Source organism: Colossoma macropomum, unplaced genomic scaffold, assembly GCF_904425465.1.
Source record: "Colossoma macropomum unplaced genomic scaffold, Colossoma_macropomum, whole genome shotgun sequence".
NCBI lineage: Eukaryota > Metazoa > Chordata > Actinopteri > Characiformes > Serrasalmidae > Colossoma > Colossoma macropomum.
The window spans coordinates 29,171,051-29,194,348 of record NW_023494805.1 but is presented as its reverse complement, the minus strand read 5'-3'; the positions used below and the strand labels follow the sequence as shown (position 1 = coordinate 29,194,348).

Here is a 23,298-nt window from a genome sequence, read left to right as displayed (position 1 = left end):
AGATCATAACTTGGTTAGCACCCATATTACTGTGGATGTTAAATGTTCTAAATGATATGGTCAAAATCAGCAATGTAGTTTAATCTGATATGTCAAATGTATGCTACCTATTGCACTGCTTTCTTACAAATGCATACATGCACATACATTTGCAGTGTTGTGCTTTGAATAATTTGGTATAGATTAAAGGGACACTGACTAGAAAACCCTTTTCTGATGACATTTCAGAAAGTGGACAGGAGGTTTTGAAAACGACAAATGCTTTGGAGTGGATTTTGGGTAGCAGGCTGTTTGAAATATTTTTCCTGGCTTTCCAGCAGTAATGTAAGCCATCTGGCTTCTGGTTTACATTTGCATTCTCCAGCTACTGTAAAATGTTTTGGCATACCTGGGCAAATTACATTTTGTTGATTTTCTAAGTATTTTAAGTAAGGATTTTCTAAGAATACACTTCTGCACATGTGCTAAATTTAAGATAGTGGGAGAAAAATAAAACATAAAATGTGATTATTCAACATTTTACATTAAATTTTTTTCCAAGCCAAAAAAAAAAAAAGTTCACTAATACTTGCAAAAAAATGTCATATTTAATGTCATATGTGTGTGCATATATGTACACACACAGCAGCACAAGTGTGTGCACATGCAACCCTCCATCACTTCCTGTACAGCCCCAAAAATCCAACAGCAGTTATAGTTTTTTAAAACTTCCTTTCGGTGTAAATTTGAATACTTTTTGTATTTATTTCCTGATTTGAATCCTATGAATGTGATTGAGTTGACATGAGGGAAGGTGGTGGGTAAAATAGGCGCCTAAAAAACTTGCTTCCTGAAAGTTTCCGTGGTTCTGTTTCGACCTACCCCACCCTTTGTTACAAACCTCTCTGGTCTCCAACACCTTCCTTCAGCTTTAAACTTAAATATACTGTATCATCTATACTACACTGTTAATCATTTCTAAGCCCAATATCTTCATTATACTATAAAAAGAGAAGAGTTTCACTAACCATTCTCATACATCATAGGTCAGCAACACTGTTTATCAATCATGACTTCCTGCTGTTACTTTGGTATAAATGCTTAGTCTTCACACAAAACTCACCACTGAACTTCTAACAGACAGCAGAACACAGCACCAATCTTTGGCATTGTTTACAGAATTTAGTTCTTAACTTAGACAGCATATCATTTTCTTTCAAGGTGACAGTCTTCATCTGACACTGATTCTTTATGTAGTTCAGCCTAATACAACACAGTCTGTCACACTTAAAATATGAAACTCACTGAAGTACATACCTTCATTTGTCTCTTCGCTTATGTTGAGTGTTGCTGAGTGTCAGAATTGGCAGTTTAAACTTTTCTCAAAGATACAGGCAAGCCAGTCATTAAGGTCAACGCTTGCTGTGGATAAGAAGGTTGCTGTTTAACTTCCTAATTCCTTCAGCTTCCATGATGTCACTTGCTCACCTGTTATCAGAACTTATCAAAAAACTGGAAACCGCGTTACTTCAGAGTTCAACTGACAGACCTTCTGACTCTCAGCCACGCCCACACCCACATCCTCTTACATGGCCAAAGGCTGAATAAACCATACCAAGTGCACTGCTGCACTAATATGACAAATTTTTTAAAGCAGGGGTGGAGAATTCTGGCCCTAGAGAGCCGGATTCCTGCACAGTTTGGTGATTTCCTGTTCAAGCACACCTGATTAAACTCATCAGCTAATTACCAGGTTTGCTTGCTGTGCTAGAGCAGGGAAATCACCTGTGCTGGACTCTGGCCCTCAGTTTCCCACCCCTGTTTTAAAGCAATGTTTACCTTTTCATTTAAATCCATTGTTTTAAGTCTTGGTCCTGTAGTATCAATATGTAGTCTGAATATTCTTCACATTTTAGAATCTCCTGCTCCACAGACACCTGATGCCACAAATTAACTAATTAAGAAGCTCATCCTGAATTGAAGTGGGTGTGTTAGAGCAGGGAAAACACTACAACATGCAGAGCAGTGGTACTCCAGAACCAGGATTGAGAACCACTGATTTAAATAATTAAAGTAATGCATATTTCAGTCTTGTGTAAACGTATAGAGGACCGTTTGAAAGAAGCTCTCAATTCACTTCCATTCTTTTTGGGCTGATTTCAGTCCAAATAAAGGCACACCTGAGCCATTTTAGATCACCTCATGGCCCTGTCGTCTTCTACAGAGACTGGACTGTCTGTCTTTTCATCCACAGGCCTGTCAATCACTTTATAGTGTCAAAATGTTTTTCTGTGACTGTATACAAAATGATGTGATATAGCTGAAACTGGAAATACTGTGCCGTAATGTTTGAAGCATTACTCTTCTGTAATATAGTGCATGGAATGGATTAATAATAATAATAATAATAATATTAATAATAATAACAGTAATGATAAGACGTGCTAAACAGTCATTCTTACCCATGTCAATTTAATCAAAATTCAATGTCTGAAGTTGTTTGGTGCATCAAAAACAATTTACTAATAGAGACAGGCACTCACAGTACATAAATTCATAAAGTGGGTAAAAGCATTTTCATAACCTGTTTTTTTCAGGAATCTGTTGTTTTTATGTAGTTGTTATTATTTATTTTTATTATGTATTTATTTATTTAGTATTGTATGAATTTAATTTGATTTATGCTTTGATTGTATTATAGTAATAATAATAATGATGATTTATGTTCATTCAACACCAATTGTTGGGGGCATCTACTACAAAAGCGGGACATATGCGTCATTAAGGTGCCTGTGCATTATCACGCATTACTATTATCCACCCCACGAGAAGCTGATCAGGAAGTGACACGATTGACCTCACATGGTCCCCACTGAGGACAGCGGGATCACTAGGTCCAGTTTATATATACCGTCAATGATTTTAAAGGGCACACATGCTTTGGAGGGAGGGGCTTTGGAAAAGAATCAAATGGAAGGTATGAGAGTAAAGCACGGAGGTAAGGTCTCTCAAGCCAACCTTCTGATTGTCTTCAGAGAAATTGTGAGGTTTTGTTGCTGTGTGGTCAGAAACCTCTATGTGACAAGAAGGGGCCATTTGACCGGCCTTTTTTACAATGTTAATTAAAATGCTATTTAAGATCAAATGAATCCTGACACATAATTTACATTCCCTTTTACTTTCCCGGGTATAATAGTAATTTAGTTACATGAACAGAAAACTATGCAAAGTGCGTCATTAAGAAGATGCTTTTCATTAAGCCTCATCTCCCATGTGTGTTATCGTCATTTCAGCTAGTAACATCTGCTCCTGTGTTGGTGCTGTCAGTGCTGGTGCCCCCTTTTGGTGTGGAGTCTGAGTGTTTAGGAAAGCGCAGGAGATGGAGCTCCTGCATGTACTCTCTCTCCAGCAGTAGCTGCCTCTGCTGTGTCCGCAGCAGCTCCTGGTGGCTGTGTAGAGCATGAGCTCTCTGGATCAGCTGCTGCAGCTCCTCACGCAGACGCTGGTTCTCCTGAGACACTTCCTGCGTGTGAGAGAGCAGACAGCGTGATGCCTCCTGAGAGAGAGAGAGAGAGAAAGAGAGAGAGAGAGAGAGAAAATACCGAAGAAAATAATAAAATAAATGTTCAAACAACAAGAAGCAAATTACATCATCATGGACTGGGGGGAAAAAAGGGAGGGATTGCAGCCCATACCTGACCTATTTTTTTTAATGGGCCCCTAAGAACCTTACCTTATCACTGTATCAGATCTATCTTACACAGATACAATGAGTTTCTAGTTTATCAGGTACACCTATCTAGTAATATGTGGCGCCTTTGGCATATAATCCTATGGCCTTCAGCCTGAAGCATGGATTCCTTAAGTTTCTGGATGTGTACAGAAATGTTGTAATGATTGTGTTGGGCAGTTTCTGCAAGTTGGACTGCTGCACAGTCTAGCTGCAAACTGTCCTTTCCACCTAATCCCAAAGATGTTTCATAAAGTTGAAATCTGGGCACTGAGCAGGCCAATGAAGTGCTGAAAACTCACAATCATTTTTTTCAGGAAACATCCAGTAACGGTTGCTTCACTGTGACATGGTGCATTATCATTACCTCCCCTGCAGTTTTGGATATAAGGAAGAGCTGCCCCCCTTTTTTCTTAAGTGATCTCAGGTTCAGTGGTAGCTAAGTAGGGCTGAGAGATTAATCTTTTTTTTATCAAAATCACAATTTGAAACAGTGCAATTTTAAAAAATTGTCAGAGTAGCAATTTTCATCATAGCCTACACCTTTATCGATGCTGTCTCAACAAGTTTTAAGTGGGGAAAATTAAATTTAATATCACAGACCTCATGAGCTGCCTACAGATGAGTCAGACCAATCAGAAATAACCAGACACACATTTGACAACTAACTGGAATTCTGGCACACAACATTCAGCGTTCAAGCATCAAGTCAGAAAAAGTGAATGTGTTTGTCTTCTTGGCCCAAAGTTATGTAACTTACTGACCTTAACTTATAGAAAATAATTGCAATTTAAGTGTAATCCACAATACTTGTCAGCAAAATAATTAATAATAATTAGATATTTCTCCAAAATCATTCAGCCCCAATAGCTAGAGTTCTGGTTTTGCCAGCCTTCATGCCACACAGTTTTGCTTTAATAAAGTGCTTCATTTGGGAATTTGTGTGTGTAACTACTTATTAGTATTATTACTTGTTATTATTTTTTTTAAATACATGGCATGAGTATGTATATTTACAGATGTATTTCAAACATAATGTTTATGAAAACATTTTTTACTATTATTCATTCATATTATTCATATTAGTTTTGTTAAATTTACATGTACATTACCAGCCAAAAAGAAGCTTTGGTCTAAATGCTTATGCCTAAAAATTGAAGACAAACACAAATATTCAAATTGATGCTTATGACTTTATGTCCAAAACTAAAGATGATAATAAGGCTAATTTTCAAGTGTAGTCCCTGAGCAGATACACAGCAATTACTGTGTGTTTCACAGTACAATATACAAAGCAAGAGTGAGCACATCTCATCTGAGTTGGGCACAGGTGTAGGACACAGGTTAAGATCAAACAGTTAATAAAAGCAGATGTCCACACACCAATCAGTCAATGAGTTGTGCTTAAATTTACATTTAATTAAAAAAAGTACATTTCTGACTAATGTAATCTCATATGAACTATGTCATAGTTTTGATGTCGTCATTATTATTGTAAAATGTGGAAAATGGTAAAAAAAGAAAGAAAGAAAACTTGTTCTGTGAGTAGGTGTGTCCAAACTTGGACTGGCATTTATTTTCTGTTTGGGCTGTCTGTTACAACAAACAGTGTGCATGTGTGTGTCTGTGCAGTTCCACACTCACCCTGTTCGCTGCAAGAGTGAGTGTCTGCACCTTGTGTTTGGCCTGTGCCTCATAGCGCTCTCTCTCTCTAAGAAATGCAGCCTTCAGAGCCTGCAGAGACTCAGAGTGGCGGAGACGTGTGGCCGCTACCTCCCGCTCCAGCTCAGCTATGCGGCCCAACTGCTCCTGCTGCAGACTCTATAGCAAACACACCCAAACACAAGGCATTTTTGTACTGCAGATTCATACACAAGCCTTCAGTAAGTCTATAATCATTCAGTAATAATGGGCCTCATTCACCAATTTCTTCCTAAGCTTTTTCTTAAGTTTGTTCTTGAGAAAGGTCCTAAGAAAAAGTCTATGTCAGATTCATGATGTGTTCTTAAACTGCAGAACTTTCTGCACCGTAGTGCTCTTGAGCGCGTGTAGATTCTGTTCTTACCTAAGAACAAAACCCTAATAAGAAGACATTGGTGAATGACAGAATCTTCGTGAAAACTGCGCAAGTGGGTTTAAGAAGAAATTTCTTCTTAAGAATGGTTGGTGAATGAAGCCCAGTTTTCTTTTTTTTTAATCTTATGAAACAAAAAAAGTATCTAAAGTTACAGAAAATGCATAGTTTGTTCACTTCTAAGCAGAAATACAACACAATTTGAGTGAGAAGACACATACAAGAGAGTTTTCATGGCTACCTTAAATTCTCGGAGCTCGGCTATCTCAATTTTCAGCAGAGCCAACTCTTTCTCCTTCTCCAAAATCTCCTTCTTCAGCACTGAAAAAAAAAGTTTTGTTTTCTGAATTTGTTTAATGCTTTAAACACATCCACTCGTCCACACCTTTATTTCTAGCAGGGTTAATTACGGTAATGGTCTTCTAACTGTACTCCCTAAAAAAGACAATCAAACAGCTTCAGCTGATTTAAAATGCAGCTGCCAGAGTCTCATTACGAGGAAAAGAAGGGAACACATCACCCCAGTTCTTAAATCCGTACACTGGCTACCAGTCTGTTACAGAATAGACTTGAAGAATCTATTACTGGTCTATAAACAGCAGCATATTTATCTGATATGCTGCAGTGATATGAGCTGAGCAGAACTCTCAGATCATTAGGAACTAGTCAGTCAGTCCTGCCAAAGGTGAAAACTAAACATGGAGAAGCAGCGTTTAGCATTAGAAGAGAGACACTCTTAAATCTGGGTTGAAAGTGTTCCTATTTGAGCAGGCTTCGGCTTAGTTTAAAACACTGTTAGCTCTACTGTACCTCTCTCCTGTACAGCACTTTATTATCCTAATTTTTAATTTGATTTTTAAATTTAATGTAATTTTTCTCTTTAAAAATATATTGTTTGAATCATGTTTTTAATTTCTATTCTGCTACATCTTAAATTTTATCTTTGTATTTTCTCATTTGTAAAGCACTCTGAATAACTAAAGTGTATGAAAGGTGCTATATAAATAAACTTGCTGTGTCTTGCCACACTACCCCTCCCCAATCCACATACACACCATTGGCCTGTTCCCTGTATTTCTCCTGTGTCTCCTCTGTCTGTCTCCTCAGCTCTTCTAGCTCCTTTTGACTCTGATCACTCAGAGTAACAATTGCACTCTGCCGCTTCTGTGTCCGCTTCGATATGTATGACATGTACTCTTGCTGCAGATGCAAAGAGAGTGTCAGTGTGAGGGGTGTGTCAGATACCACCTTTACACAGACCACAGTGTGAATCACATCTTCTGGATCTCTATTCAGTGTATGTGGCTACTCACACTCTCCATGCGTGTCTGGTAGGCCTCGTTCTGAAGAAACCCATTATCTCTCCGTCTGGATTTGACTGTGAGTTAAACTGTCTAAATCTCAAATGTTGATCTGTGTGTGGTTATTAGCTTTTTGTGTGCAGCAAATGCCCTTAAGATGATGGAAAACGTGAACATTGGAGAACATTTAGCCAGTCCTCTCAAAAACACCAGCAAAAATGTCTTTGTAGGGTTCTTTTTAACCCATTTGTGTAACTAATTTTAGTATGATAATGAAACGTCACAGAACTTAACTGGTCTAAAGTAGTGGTTCTTAATCCTTTTCCTGGAGAACCTCTGCCCTGCACATCCCAGTATTTTCTTCAGCACAGCATGAGTTGTTATGTTAATAAATGGGTGTGATTAGTTGGATCAGGTGTTTTGGGAGCTGGGAGAACATTAAAACCCAAAAAAACACTGAAAAAAACAAAACACTTCAAGCTCAAGTAACCCGCTTTCCCTGTAATCAGCCATGTGCTCAACTCTGTGTCCTCCATATTTGATTTAATATGTTTTTATCAGAATTACCACACACAGGGAATAAGAGGAAACTGAGGAGAAGGTGTCTCCAATTACTAATACATTCTAAACTGCAAAAGGAAAAAAATAAATAAACTCTCTCAAAGTGAAACACCATTATGCTAGTTAATGCTAGTGAATTTGTATACTACCTGCACCGTTGTTTAAAAACTTAGGACTCTATATAGGAATTTTTGGCAAGTTAGGATGCTGCTGTAATCCTTTTTTCTTATCTGGAGTTATGATAAGATTTTAAATTTAGGAAATGTTATTATGTAATAGCAACTGTCCTAATTTTAAACCTAACTCTAGCTTCATTACGGCCAAACAGATAAGATTTCAGAGTCAGGATGTTTGTGTTAAAAAGCCCCAGGAGTCTAAAGTGGTCAAAGTGATAATTCTGAAGTGCCTAGTTTCTGAAACTAACGTGATGGTTGTGAATAATTTCACCTAACAGTAACGTTTCACATGTAATTTTCAAAATTTACTGCCAATCAAGTTTTATATTAGAATCAAATTCACATTCAGATTTACTACACTAAACGATTTTGTATACGTTTTTGTTAAAGATCAATAGTCTCATGTGACCAAAAGACTAATTATAATGTGGAACAAAAAAAAACTCACATTTTAATAAGACTGTAACAATATTATATAGTTCAATATGAGCCTCTCAATTCAACATATACAAATCAAACACTGAACAATACATTGAACAGACTGGAGCAAATATTATTATTTCAATACTGATTACAAAGCATGAAGTAAAATAAAAATAAACAAGCAAGCCCACAATGAGGGCCGACCCTCCCTGCTCTGAAAATATTCTTCCTCTTTAGCTCAAAATTGAGAGCAGAGAGAAAAAGCACGCTGCTCATAAGCCTTTTAGATTGAGACTAATATTAAAAAATATTGCACTTTTCCATTGTTAAATGCTGTAATTTCCACAAGGCACATTTTCAGGCACTTCTCACTTCTGCTGCATCAAGACGTATCAAACCAAGGCACCACCATACTGTACTGAACTGAATTATGAATTAGTAAACTGTTGGAAAATTCCCTTTGGGTTCCTGAGGTTGATCAGGGTTGGATCAGGTGTAGCTATTTATGTATTCAGCAGATATGAGTGAAATACTCCACAGCTGTCTGCTGTGTGTAGAAAGGATACAGCTGTTCTGCTCTCCTCTTCAGCAGGTTCAGTGTCTCAGTCAGTGTGTCGTACCTGAAGATCAGAAGCCAAACAACATGTTATGAAGGGAAGACAGTAAGCCGCGTAGGTTAGCTAACGCTAGGTTAGTCGACTCCATGTTTCGAAACATTCTCTCTCACTCGGTCTGGAGGTGTCTGTCTGTTTCTGAGCTTTCCTGCTGGTCTGTCCTCTGTAGAGCCATTCTGAGGCAGTGACTGAGGCGGAGAGATCAGAGGATCAGTGAACTAAGGCGCTAATCAAAGTCAGTGATCAGATAGACTGCTGTTGTTTTATCTAGTCTGTCCGCGCTGTTAACTCACGCTGTAGCCCGTTTCCGTCGTATGATTGGCTGCTCAGTAACTAAGCAACGAGATACACAAATCTGAACACTGCGGAGGAGAGTTAGTTTTTACGTGTATTGTTTAATAAAAAGTTTAATCCTACAGCCTTTATTAATAAGTAATTTTCTAATGAAAACACGTTTACCTTTACTCACGTACTCACTTTACTTCCTGTTCTTATGTAATAAGAAGTTCCATAGTTCTGAATGTTTTTGTTGTTGTTGTTTTCACAATAAAAGGCCCATTAGTCCAACACAACAAACAGGTGCACCCAGCAATAGCATAAATTAAATACATTAAAATTAAAAAATAAACTTACATTAAAAAGTTAACATTTTTCCCGCTCCTGTAAAGTTTCCATTTTGGACATACACGTTTATTTATTTAACAGCTGCAGTTTGAATAAGTGACCCTTCATCTTTCTTACGTTTCCAACATAGAGGGGGATCCAAAAATCTGAGACCATAGTAAAAATCTGGGATTTTTTTTTAATTCATATCTGGAAATAAAACTTTAGAATTTTGAAAACTTTAAAACAGAGAAATGTTAGGACAGTAAAAAGAAGAAGAAATACCTAAGATCCTGCACTATTTAGGTCACTGTTCAAATTTAAGCAAATTTGTGACTCTGCCGATGTTAAGGCCTTTAAGGCACTCAAAAGGTCAGGTTGGTCTCATCCCTCCCATTGAAACATCCACTGATCACTGGCATTTGCACAACCGTGTGGAGTTCATGCCAGCTGGAGAGCATGCTGTCATTAAAGCGGAAGGGTGACAAACCAAATACAAAAAAAATCCGAAATGCATGTTAAAATTTCAAAGACTCGTCTTTTCATGAAAAAAAAATTGTAATGAAAACCTGTGTATCAAAACAGAAACGAGTGGAACGGTGGCGCAGCGGGTAGTGTTGTGCCCCACAGCAAAAAGGGCCTAGGTTTAATTCCCCAGCTGGGCGAACAGAGGCCTTTCTGTGTGGAGTTTACATGTTCTCCCTGTGTCTGTGTGGGTTTCCTCCCATAGTCCAAAGACATGCAGTGAGGTGAATTGGAGACACTTGACGCTGAGAGTGTGTGTGTGAATATATGTGCATGTCTGTGTGTCTGCCCTGTATTGGACTGGCAACCTATCCAGGGTGTTTCCTGCCTTCCGAATAGATCTTAGCTTCATCGTGGGAGCAGAGGGTTTCATATTGTTACATATAAGATTACAGGACTCTCCATCTAATGATAGCAAAACAAAAAGGCGCAATATCCCTCCAGGTGGAAGCCACTGTTGTGGCTGAAATTTTGTGGTGGCGTCTGGATGGCCCATCAGATTTCAGGGATAGACACCGGCCACCCTGGCCAACCCTTTAAAACAGTGCATGTCTGTGAAGTGGAATTATAACATTCTGCAGTTTTCTTATATAGTTTGGTCACAGTTTTTACAATTTAAAATCAAAGTGGTTTCAAAAGAGGAAGGTTTTCAATTGAAATTTGTAGCACTAGTCAACAGCCTCTCTAAGATGAAAATAACAGATAAGAAATCAGAGGAGCTGATATGTTATAACTATAAGCAAGAATCTTGATAGTTTTTAAATTGCTGCTCGAACTGTGTTTCCCCTGCAAGGGCTATTTAGGCTCCTCGGCCAGTTAAAGTGAAACGGTCGAGGTGTGTGTATGTGTATGTGTGTGTATGTGTATGTGTGTGTGTGTGTGTGTGTGTGTGTGTGTGTGTGTGTGTTTATGAAGAGTGCTCACTAGGTGTCGCAGGTCTCTCTGAGCCCCCTTCTCTCACTGACACACACATTCTTTCCTACGACAAACACAGAAGTAGCAGTAAGGACTGGTGGAGGGAGCGACTGCGACTCTCACCATGTATCAATTGGCGAATGTCTACATAGACTAAACTCTATCAAATACAGCCTGATTGATTATTAGAAGGTTAGAATTTGGTTAGGTTGTTTCTTGGTCAGTCTCCCGGTCAGTCCGGTAGTCAGAGAGAGAAAGAGAGGGAGAGAGAGAGAGAGGAGTGCAGGGTGATGCGCCGCTGAAGGCTCAGGTTTCCGGTCATGGAGAAAGCGAAGGCACAGTAGCGTGGATGTGTTGACACAGGCGACGTGAACATACAGGCTTTGTGTCGTTTTAAAGGCGATATCAGCGACGATGGAGCGGAGAGACGAGTTTCTGTGTGGGGTGGTTGAAGGTAAGAGGAGCGTGTTGTCCTGGTGAACTGGGCTTTGTTTGTTGAGTGTGTGGATCATCACTTCATTGCAGTCTCCTATAGAGGCTGTACAGGCTAATCGACAGTCTGTCAGGCGGTTATGACCCATGCTGTTCATCATAATGAGTGCCTGAATGCAGTGGTTTTGTTATTTGACCCATTTCTCTTTTATAGCTGGAGTACCAGGGCACCCATCTTATGCAGCCTCAGTGCATTATAAATAGCCACATTCAGAGTGAGTGTGAATAGGGGCTGTTCAGGCAGGCACACACACACACACACACACACATACACACAGACTGGCACATACACACAGACTCACACCTGTTCTATACTGATGCTGACACACACACACACACACACACACACTGAGAGTCTAATTGGCCCAGCTTGTGTCTGTAGGTTCATGTCATATTATTGGCTGTATGAATGCTTTTAATCTCTTGCCCAGCAGGGAAATGTCAGTGTGGAGGTGTCTGCTGCTCAGTCTCTTCATTGTCTCTACTGACCCACTTCTGTCCTGCAGCAGCACAGTACAGTGTAGCCACATACTGTTAGCCTATGGCTGAGCTGAAAAAGCCTTGAGCAGACATCAGGTTATGTAGTACAGACACCTCAGAACACCTTCCCACTCCTCATTCTTACTTAAGATTCATACTGCATGTTCAGAATGTGCACTCAATGTAAAATGTTTCACATGTAAGCTGCACGTGCATATACTACGTTCTCACTAAAGATCCATAACGTGCATTCAGATTTATCATTGTTACTAAAGATTGAAATGATTAATGATGCATTAATTTACACCAGAGGTGGGGGACGTACACAAGTTTCTTAAGTAGAAGTACAAGTACTCTGAAAAGATACTCTGGTAAAGGTTGAAGTACAGTTTACATTTTGTACTCAAGAAAAATGAATCAGCATGTTTATAATTTTAATGTTAATTAGAAGTACAGAAATAATGCTTTATACTAATGCTTTCATACGTGCATCAAATTACAGATTTGATTTTTTTTTTTGTAGAGCATATGCCAAGAATTGTATTTTGAACCAACCAGGTCACTTGATGAGGTGTCTGAATGGAGAAGAAGTTGCCTGATTTAAAATAAAATAGATAAATGAAAATTTACAGTAGCGAGCCTGGTTTGAAAATGTATTGAGAAGCGCTTACAGACTTATCTTTTAAAAGGTGGTGAATAAAAGTAAAAATGCCAGAAATACTCAAGTACAGATACTTCAAAATTTTACTTAAGTGCAGTAACGAAGTACTCTTTTCTTTATTACTTCACATGCCAGTTCAAAATTCATACTGCATGTTCATCATAAACATTCATTCACCACATTGTTACTAAAGATTTATACTGCATGTCCATAATGTACATTCAAGCTCCACATTCTTACTAAAGATTCATACAGCACGTTTATAATGAATATTCATAATGTATTCAGGTACTGAAGATTCATACTACATATCCAGAATGCACATTCATACAGTACAATCTTACTAAAGCCTCATACTCCATGTTCAGAATGTACATTCAGCCTCCACATTCTTACTAAAAATTCATACTGCAACTTATAAAGTACATTTATACTCCAAATTCTTACTAAGATTTAATTACATACATTCAAATTCCACATTCTTGCAAAGATTCATACTGCATGTTCATGATGTGTATTTATAAGAAACATTGTTACTAAAGATTCACACTGCATGTTCATGATACATGTTTATAAGGAAGATTGTTACTAAAGATTCATACTCCATGTTCACGATGCATATTTATAAGGAACATTGTTACTGAAGATCATAATGCACACTTATGCTCCACATTCTTAATAAAGATTCATACTGCACATTCATTCTCTGCTCCTGAAATGTGCCATTGACGGAGAGAAAGTTGACGGAGGGTTTCTGTGGGTATTGTGGTTCATATCATTTGTGCTTTTATATATGTATTTGTATACCTATGTTTCTGCATGCATATCATATGTATCTTCTGTGCAGGTTTCTACGGGCGACCATGGTCCATGGAGCAGAGGAAGGTCCTGTTTCAGTGGTGAGAAACACATTAAATTTCTTGTTTTCGGACCTTACTCTGGCACTGGCTGTAGTTGGGATTGCACACTGTTGTGCACACTCGTGTAGGTGGGGTGGCAAATGGCCTTTGCAGTAGGAATGACTGGGCACTGGTGCCAGCATGGCTTCACTGAGCTGCAGTTTGACACACCATGCATTACTGTCAGCCCTCAGAGAAAGCAGCAACACAGAATGGCTCCATTTCCCCTGAGTGAGGAGGTAATTGATAAAGTGATGATTACAGTGGTGATGTAAGGGGTTAGATGATAATTGGACTGGCTTCGGTGAGAGGGAAAAATAGAGAGTGAGAAAAAAAGAGAGAATGAAGTGTGAGGGGAGACGCTTTGGTGTTTATTCAAGATTCAAGATTTACTGCCATACCAACTCAGCTCATGGCAGTGAGACAACAAAGAAAAAACACAAGGAGAACTGATACAGCATACAGTAGGATCATAACACTTATGAATGGCTGCACTTTAGTCAAAATAAAATGACAGATGCATTTAAGACAGATTTAAGTCTAACTCTAAAAGCATAATAATACACTTATTTTCAGGTTCAGTATGATTTTTTTATATTTGGATCAAATAAAGTAATATCTTTCATCTGTGTATAGAGATATACAGAGAAATTAGAGAAAATATTAAAATAAGCGCATCCTAAATGGTTCTTTGCTTGGATGTACAATTCTTGGAAAAACCTTTGATTGTTATAGAAGATCCAGCCATCTCTCTGCATACTGTATTGTGCAGTATACACTATATGGCCAAAAGTATGTGGCACACCTTCTATTTATTGAGTTCAGGTGTTCAAACCACACCCATTGCTAACATGTATAAAATCAAGCACATAGTCATACAGTTTCCATTGACAAACATTGGCAGTAGAATGCTAGATCTGCCCCAGTCACCTGTAAGTGTTATTACTGTGAAATGAAAGCATATTGGATCAATAACAGCTCAGCCACAAAGTGGCAGACCACACAGCCTCACAGAGTGAGACTGCTGAGTGCTGATATTGCTCACTCACTAAAGAGTTTAATGTGGAGGATGAGTTTTAATTTGATGAGTTCGAAATGCAAATGTGCAAAATGTACCACAAAATATTCATATTCAGAAAAAGTATACATATCCACACCATGTAAATTAAGTGTATAGGATATTTACAACAACTTTGATCAGCTGGGATATGACTATAACAGGTGCAGATATGCAAAGAAGGAAATGTCAAACGTGTCACTCAAGATGTGCAAAATGTACAAGCACACTATTTGTCCGAAAGTTTGTAGACTCTTTCTCATCTAACGTCTTCTGAAAATCAAAGGGGAATAATAAAAGGGAATTCCACAGATTTTAAAAAATGTCTGCATAATTAAATAGATAAGTTGTTCAGAGTGGTTTGCTGTGAAATGCTTCATTCTAGGGAAAGTTAGAGTCATAACTGTTCATGATGATGGTGATAGAAACCAGACATCTGATAAGTTTAATGCTTTTTAAACTTACCTCAAATAAACTTATTGCATGAAATGATTATGAATATGCTGCCTGATTGCTGAGACATTGTATTATGATAGTTTTACAACAAAGTTTTGGCCTAAAACATATTTTTAAAAAGTTATTCATGGTACATGCAGGGTGTTGTAAGGCAAAATAGTCCCTAAAGAAAACTTATTTTTTCAGATTTACCACTATTTTACCATCATTAAAATCACATATAGAAGACATGTAAGTTCACTGGTAGTTTTGGATAGTAAGTAAAATGGCTATATATGTTGTACACACAACAACCCCTGGTTCTTATCACCACCACTGAACATCTGAGTCAGTAAGTTTCTCTACAACGAACAATTTCATATCAAACCACTCTAAATGACTTAGTTGCCATCTCAACCACTGATTTATGCAGAAACTTGGAAAAATCAGTGTAATTCCCCTTTAACCCTGTAAAATCACAGGCTTATTACATCCTCAGGCTTATTATTCAGTAACTAAATGGACAACACTGGAAACTGAGTTATTCTTAGGTTATAGAAGTGGGTAAAATGAGTTTGGTCCTGGCCATTTAAGGGGTTAAAAGGGAATTTGTCCCAACCTTGCTGTGGTAACAACCTACATTGTTATGAGGATTTGATGTGTTCAGCCACAGGAGCATCATTGAGGTCAGCCACTGGTGTTGGATGCTTCTAGATGATTCCAACTCATCCCAGAGGTATTGGATGACACTCCATCACACAAGAGAACACAGTTCCACTGCTCCAAAGTGCCATGCTGGGGAGCTTTACACCCCTTTAGCTGATACGTGGCATTGGGTATGGTGACCTTAGGCTGATGTGCTGCTGCAGAGTGTCCCATTCATTTGGCAGTGCTTTTTTTTTTGAGGTTTGTATGCCCGATTGCCTGTGTCAGCATGGACACACCCTAAAGGAGTGTATGGATACCGAAATACAGTGCAAAACACAGACAGGAAAGAAGATTTATAACTTGTCTTAATTGTTCTTGAAGCAGCTCTCAAACAGCTCTTTCATGAGTTCATATATTCTCTCGTTCACGTGTTCTTGTCTGTCGGGAATGGTACCTCACCTTTTTTTCCAAAGCATAACATCCCACGACACCTTCTGCTAGCGGTGGGCCTAAATGTGTGTGTGGTTTGTCAGAGAAGAGCACAAATGTGTAGGACACCATCTGCACAGGAAGAGAGGATAAGAGAGAACATTCTACCCACACAGGAGGAGAGAGGAAAAGAGAGGGCACTGGTCCAAAATGAGCGATGGGTGAAGGGATTAATAGTAAAAAAGGAAGAGAGAGAGAGAGAGGTGTGCAGCGAGGATGTGGGAGGAGAGAATTTTTACACATTTGGTCAAGGCTAGTGATCCTGCTGGTGCGCTGGGTGGAGTGGAAGAGAGCTGGGTGTAGATGTGTAGGTGATCTGTATTAGACGTAACAGACAGAGAAATGAAGTAAGAGAATGGGTGATTTGAGAGGAACTGAGAGAAAGAGCTGTAATGTATGTGTGAGAGAGAGAGTCTTTAAAGCTTGGGCAGAGGTTTGTGTTCTGTTGGACAAAACAACGTTTGCAGTGTTCACGCGTTTGGCGAGAGGTCAGCCCTGGGGAGGCATGTTTTAATATTTCAGAGAAACTAACTCAACCTCACTGTATGTAGGGCATCTGCCTTAGCTTCTCTTTAGACCCACATACACTGGCCAAACACTGTCCCTGCACAGACATTTAAGAGAGCTGGGGCTTAAAGTGAAAAAAGAGCAACATGAACATGAATTAAACTTAAATTATTTTACCGTATGTTGCAATCACTCTCCTCAAGAGAGACAGTGTAATCATGTTTCAGATAAAATATGCCAATATGTTATTGTTATTGTGAGACATTATGCTTTTCTGAGTATATCGTGGGTATTGTCTGTACATCTACTCCACTGAGTAACTGCATGGATATAAAGACGGAGTCTCTAAACAACCACATGTGTGTAGTAACTAGAAACTCAATTCTAAAGAAGTTGGGATAGTGACAGTATGAGAAATGCTTATAACAACAAAAAAGAAGTGATTATTGAATTCGATTTTGATCTGTATTGTATTGAAAAAGGTACAAACCCACAAATTTTATATTTTACCTTGTGAACTTCTTTGTTTTGTGTAAATATGCTCTAATTCCAAATTTGATGCCGGCAAGGCATTCCCAAAAAGTTAGGACAGGAGCATGTTTACCTCTGTGTTACACACCTTTTCTTTCAACAACATTTTTATGTTTTGAATGTGTTTTCAATAGGAGACAGATCTGGACTGCAGGCAGGCCAGTCTAACACTGACACTGTCTCATTACACAGCTGCTGCTGTTTAAATGCATGCAGAATGCGGCTAGGGTGCTTTCATGTTGATATAAGCGTGGATGTCCCTGAAGAAGATATTGACTAGAAGGCAGCATATTTTGCTCAAAATGTGTTTAGCCTTAATCGTATCTAAAGTTTCCCATTAATACCCCCCATTCCAAGATAGACTCTGGCTTTTAAACTTTACACTAGTGACTATCTGGATGCTCATTTATTGAATGGTCTATTATTTCCATAAACAGTCTAAAATGTTGAGTTGTCAGACCACAAAACACATTTTCACTGTGCATCAGTCCATTTTAGATGAGCTCGAGCCTAAAGAAGTCAATTGCATTGTACAGTCATAACCTTCATTTTTGGATGCAGTGACAGACGATGGTTATTGACAGTGGTTTGTCAAAGTAATCCAGAGCCCATGAGGTTTTATCCATCACAGAAGCATGTCAGTTTTCAGTGCAGTGCCATCTGAGGCATTCATTTGTGGTTTTCAGTCTTGCCCTTTACACAGAGAGATATCTCCAGATTCCCTGAAACTGTTGAAGATGTTATGCACTGAGGAGGGTGAAATACCTAAAATCCTTGAATTCACTCGCTGAGGAATTTTTAAACTGGTGGCTTTTTGCTGATTCATTTTTTTTGCAAAGTGGTGAGACTCAATCCATCCCTGCTCATATAGGACTAGGCCTTTCGTAGATGCTCCGTTTATACCCAAGCATGACTGAATAACCTGTTTAGGATTTTTTCTGAACATTTCACAACATTTCTAGTCTTAAATTGCCCCCGTCACAACCTTTTTGGAACATGCTGCAGGCATCAGTTTCAGAATCAGTGTGTGTTTACAAAAAAACAATGAAACAATGAAGTTGTTAAGGTAAAACATTACATATCTTGGCTTTGTACTTCTTTTGTTAAAATACAAGTCAAGTAGATTTATAAATCACAGTTTTATCCACATTTCACATACTGGCCCAACTTTTTTGGAATTGGGTTTGTATATAAACGGTATAGCGGTCTCAGCCTCTGTTTATGCACTCAAAGATGGCCACAACTATCAGGATTTTGAGAGTTGCATGCTGACTTGCTATCTGCACGTCCACATATATGCACTTCCATGCAATGTTTTTATTGAACGTTTTGTTTTTCCAGCTAAATTCTAGTTAACAATAGCATTCCTATAGCATTTGATTACCACATAAAGCTTAGTGATAACTGTATTGAAGAGAAGTCCCTGTTTTTCTTAAAGAACAAAAGCTTGGTGTAGTTATTAAACCCCTCATTGCTGACATATGTTATTGTTCAAAATAACCACATTATAGAATGTCTCGCTCAAGAGATTAAGAGTTTAATGGTAGGATTTCCCGTGCTCGAAATTACTGGAGAAATCTTGAAAGGCAGTCAGTACTGCACCAAAGGGAGCACTCAAAAGCAATCTTGGAGAATGTCAGGAGCAATATACAACACTGTTATACACTCCGACCAAGAGGGAACTTGTACCAACTGAGGGCAATTGGGAAGGGGGTGTCTAAGCTTGTTCCTGTGTGGCTGGGCAATATGCCAATATATTATCGTTACTGTGATAAATAATGTCACAGTATGCTTTTCTGAGCATATCATGGGTATCATATGTACATCTAGAGCTCTGAGCTCTGCATGGATTATAAAGATTTAGACCAATTATAAAGCCTGTAAACAACAGCATTGTATTGCATAGTAGCTACATAGACTGCAAAGTAGCCTCAGCCTCAGACAGTCCTTTTTTCCGTGTGATATCTTTAACAAACAAAGCTGGCCACAACTATCAGGGTTTTGTCAGTTGCATTCTGATTAGCTGTCTGCACATCTGCATATACGCACTTCCATGCAGCATTTTTATCATTCAAATAGGATACAAAGTTACATTTTTTCCAGCTAAATTCTTATCAGCAATAGCAAACAGCTGCCTGCACTGGACATCATGACAGGGCCTTTCAGAGTAAGATATATCCGTGGGATTTTCACAATCGCCTCCCGTTGCATGTCGCACAAAAACAACGGTCTGTGATTGGCCATTTTGCATGTTAGTCAAATGCATAATATGGCAGTGCTTGGCCACATTATGCAGCGAAAAGCACCAGACTCATATGCTGATAGACAGAAGTCTTGTTTGCGAGAATAACCTCATAGAAACAAGCAGCTGATTGGATGTCAGCGGATTATAACATCATCTTATTTGATTTAATTTAATTTGTGGCAGGGGTCGCTCTGTGTTTTTCTGGAAGTGGAAAAAATGTGAGGCGAACTGCAATTGTCTTTTTTTCTTTCTTCACACTGTTTTCTGTCTCCCTGTTTCCTGGTTCCCCTGTGCTAGCAAGCTGTCATTTACAGACGTACAGGCACAAAGTTTAACTACCACTATTAACCAGCAAACATGGTGCTGCTAGCAAAAATAAGCTAAACTTACAAAAAAGCTGATTTTTGTTTATGTCATGAGTTTAGTCATGTTTGATCTGTGAAAGACTGCAGCCCCTGATCCCCCACCATTGCAGCTGTGTCTGAAGGCTCGCCTTATCTTTATCTGATTGATCACAGGAAAAAAAACACTACTGACATGAGCAACTTGACTGCATAAAGTTAAACTTTCTCAACTCTGGGCTTGTTCAGCGCTCCGCACAGAAAGCCACATGCAGGGCATATCTCCTATTGAAAACCGCTGGAAATAAGTGCTTTGAATCTTTCCTCTCATTTCTTTTTAAATAGTTTATTTTTTACAAATGTTAAAATTAAGGAATCATTGTACTGTATTGTATTGTGATGTTATATTTGTGCCATACTGCCCACCTTATGTTTTTTAATGCTGTTCATGAACTGCTTTTATTTTTAGCTTTAATTATAGCAGTCAATTAGCCAGATGTTCGCATGATAAATATAGACAGAGCTTCTTTTTGGCAAGCTTACTTTCTCATGCCACAACAATTAGAAGAGGCATCAAACTGTAGATTACTGACATTGAGCCAACTCTTTGTCAAGGTTATCTGAATTCACAAATTTGGTTCAGGTTTTTTTTATGTTTTTCTGTATTAAAACACATTCATATACTATATGCACATCCCCTTTGTTATATGACATCATGAAAGAAAAACATCTCAGAAGTTCCATTTGGCTGCACACATTGGGTCGACTGTCTCACTCGAGCAGACAATGACTGTCTCACTTTTATTGCTCCGTGACTCTGTTTGCAGTCTTTACATTTCTCAAATTGCGTTTGCATCGACCACACTGGTCCAATAAACATTCATTTTACTCACTTACCTAAAGACAGCGCCAGCTTGCTGCTTTACCGCAATGGCTGTCACACTGGTAATGCTCTGATGTAGAACTTCCAGTAAGGATTCTGGAAATAGCTCACTCTAGTGCTCTCCTCTTTGAGTATAAATGCGGAGACGCGGATCAGTTTCTAAAGCAGAGATTTCTAGCTGGGGTGTCATCGCACCAGCAGTGATGAACTCTACTGACCTCTTCAGAGTCATACAGAGTGGAACTGGCCTCAGGTCAGTCTGGTATTAGCAGTATTGATCCAGTCCCCAGGCCTTTCTCTGCAGGACATCTGACCCGCTCCATTATTGATGATGGAGAACAGTGGAGGAATCACTGCCATTATCGTCTCCCCTGCTGCCCAGGATGCTCAAGGAGAAGGGATGTGCTGTTTGTGGCATGTCTGTTTTTCTGTGGGTTTAAACGTTTTTTTTATGATCCTGCAGTTCATAATGTAGAAAAATAATGTGTTTTTCTGGTTGTAGTGTTTGTTGTTTCATGTTTTTGTTGATTACAGATCCGAGAGAAACAGGAGGACACGGATATGTCTTTCATTTAAGTTTTTGTTACTTAGCATGCACATTAAGAGAGTTTGAGTTATCAGGGCTGTAAGACGTATATATCAACACATTTTGATTTAACTACGATGCATCATGCATCAAGAAAGCATATTTTGGTCCAGTTCTTTTTGATTTGATTCAGTTATTTTGTGTGTGATTCAGAATTATCTCTTATTATACTCAGGTTCACTTTGGAATGCTATAAAAATCATTTTAATAGAAATTATATAAATTTATGCCTCAAATATTTTTTCTCTCTCTCTCTTGTTTATGTTTCACACATAATCAGGATGCAGAGATGGGGTCTGAACACTTACCTCTATGGCCCTAAAGATGACCTGAAGCATCGGCTGCTGTGGAGAGAGGTGTACTCTGCTGAAGAGGAAGGTATGGCATTCATTTGCTCATGTTAGGCTTGTTTACTTTTGCAAACCTGAAGAACCGATCAGCTTAACCTCCTCTCTTAAAAATAAAGCTGCCAAATGAAACCAAAAAAGGTTCTTTGGAGAAATACCATAGAATAATCTTTCAAGGACCATTTTTGTAAATGAAAGTTATGAAAAGAAAGAAAAATATGTTAACAAAGACACTGGTGCACCAAGGTGACTTTAAGAGTAGCTCTTATTCACTGTGCTGCTCATCTTATTCACTGTGCTGTTGCCGCCGAGTTTTGTGCTTCTGGTCCAAAGTTTTTAGATAAGTCTTGACTTATCATAAATGTTAGGTCTCAAAATATGATGTCTGTCAAATTTTAAACACATTGGCCTTTTGACCTTAGTATGGAAATTTTGAACAAAAAAGTCAAAATACTTAAAGAAAAACTATAAAGTGTTTTGTAATGACTTATATTTGTGCAGTTGTTAAACTCAATGGACCAAAGAATTTTACAGCAGTCACCCTTGTGCTTTAGTATCAGAGCACACCAGAATTTTCATGTTATAATCACTGCCTATAGGAGCAATGCCACCAGATCCACTCATGAATTTTCTGATTTATTTTAAGAGTCTATCTCTCTCTCTCTCTCTCTCTTTTTAGCCCAGCTGAAAGCTCTAGTGTGTGAGGCTGAGTCAAGGGGTTTGAGATTCGTCTATGCGCTCTCTCCTGGTCAGGACATCGTCTTCTCCAGCTCGTCTGACCTCACGCTGCTCAAGCGCAAACTTCGACAGGTACGCAGGTGCACACAGATCCATCCATGCAGATTTAAATATCAGAAACTAGACAACAAAAACCTTTACAGTTTTTTTACAACTGAATTGAAATCTATAAGGTTGACCAGTACAAGTAGACTGCCATCATTTTACACATTATTTTGCAATCAGATTGGCTTCATTTCACTGAAAATGCTGATTCCAAACTTTTGAATGGTAGCATTAAAAAACGCTATGTAGGAATCATCACTGCATGACAAGGACAGCTATTTTTAGCTTCCACTTCCTTAAATGTTCATATAGCCACACACGCTCCTACACGTACGCACACACAGCCCTACTTTATTATTCAGCTTACCATGGTTCTATTAAGATCTGCCCCACTCCGACAACTTTAAAATCTGTCCTGTTTAGCTCCACTTTTCCCTTAAGTGTTACAGAAGCCTGAATCTTGCTCTACTTTCTGTTGCTCTTTCTCCTCTTTAACACTAGGTAGCAGAACTGGGCTGCCAGGCGTTTGCCATCCTGTTTGACGACATCGACCACTCTATGTGCCAAGCCGACACTGAGGCCTTCTCCTCGTTTGCTCATGCTCAGGTGTCTGTGGCCAATGAGATCTTCCGTTTCCTGGGGGAACCTCCCGTCTTCCTCTTTTGCCCCACTGGTAGGAAAGTTTTCATATCATTCAGCAGCCTATCAACATCAACCACTCAGTGATGATGTGTTAGTGAATGTCTTTAAATTTTGCTTGTGTTGTTCTCTCAGGTTTGCTGTACTTAATGACAGTGATCTAGATGGCAGCTTACTTAGTTTCACATTGGTTGTATTTTTTGCTGTAGTATGAATAATTTTCCATGCTTATGTTATGATTGCTCTCACACTATTTCTCACCTGTAAATGAATCTTCATATACATTTTGCAACAAAAGAAACAACAACAGACATTACATACAAGCAGACTAGCACAAAGCTCAAAGGATGTAGATGAAGACTGATACAAATAAA

General features: G+C 38.7%; 2 protein-coding genes across 2 annotated transcripts in view; one reads left to right on the top strand and one right to left on the bottom strand.

Moving 5' to 3' along the window:
- Positions 1-2,434: 2,434 nt before the first annotated feature.
- On the bottom strand, positions 2,435-9,340 carry ccdc166 (coiled-coil domain containing 166). Its single transcript, XM_036597779.1, has 8 exons — positions 9,336-9,340; positions 8,972-9,046; positions 8,811-8,864; positions 7,097-7,151; positions 6,839-6,983; positions 6,025-6,104; positions 5,354-5,530; positions 2,435-3,535 (listed from the first exon to the last, which is right to left on the bottom strand). Exons 2-8 carry the CDS (start codon positions 9,031-9,033, stop codon positions 3,269-3,271), a joined length of 840 nt encoding a protein of 279 aa, XP_036453672.1. The 5' UTR covers positions 9,034-9,046; positions 9,336-9,340; the 3' UTR covers positions 2,435-3,268.
- A 1,637-nt stretch (positions 9,341-10,977) lies between these two features.
- si:dkey-183c6.8 (protein O-GlcNAcase) overlaps positions 10,978-23,298 on the top strand; it is a 29,527-nt gene continuing 17,206 nt past the window's right edge. Inside the window, exons 1-5 of the mRNA XM_036597565.1 lie at positions 10,978-11,355; positions 13,382-13,433; positions 21,436-21,533; positions 22,182-22,312; positions 22,787-22,958. Coding sequence (XP_036453458.1) covers positions 11,316-11,355; positions 13,382-13,433; positions 21,436-21,533; positions 22,182-22,312; positions 22,787-22,958 — 493 coding nt within the window. The 5' untranslated portion in view covers positions 10,978-11,315. The remainder of the gene's footprint in view (positions 11,356-13,381; positions 13,434-21,435; positions 21,534-22,181; positions 22,313-22,786; positions 22,959-23,298) is intronic.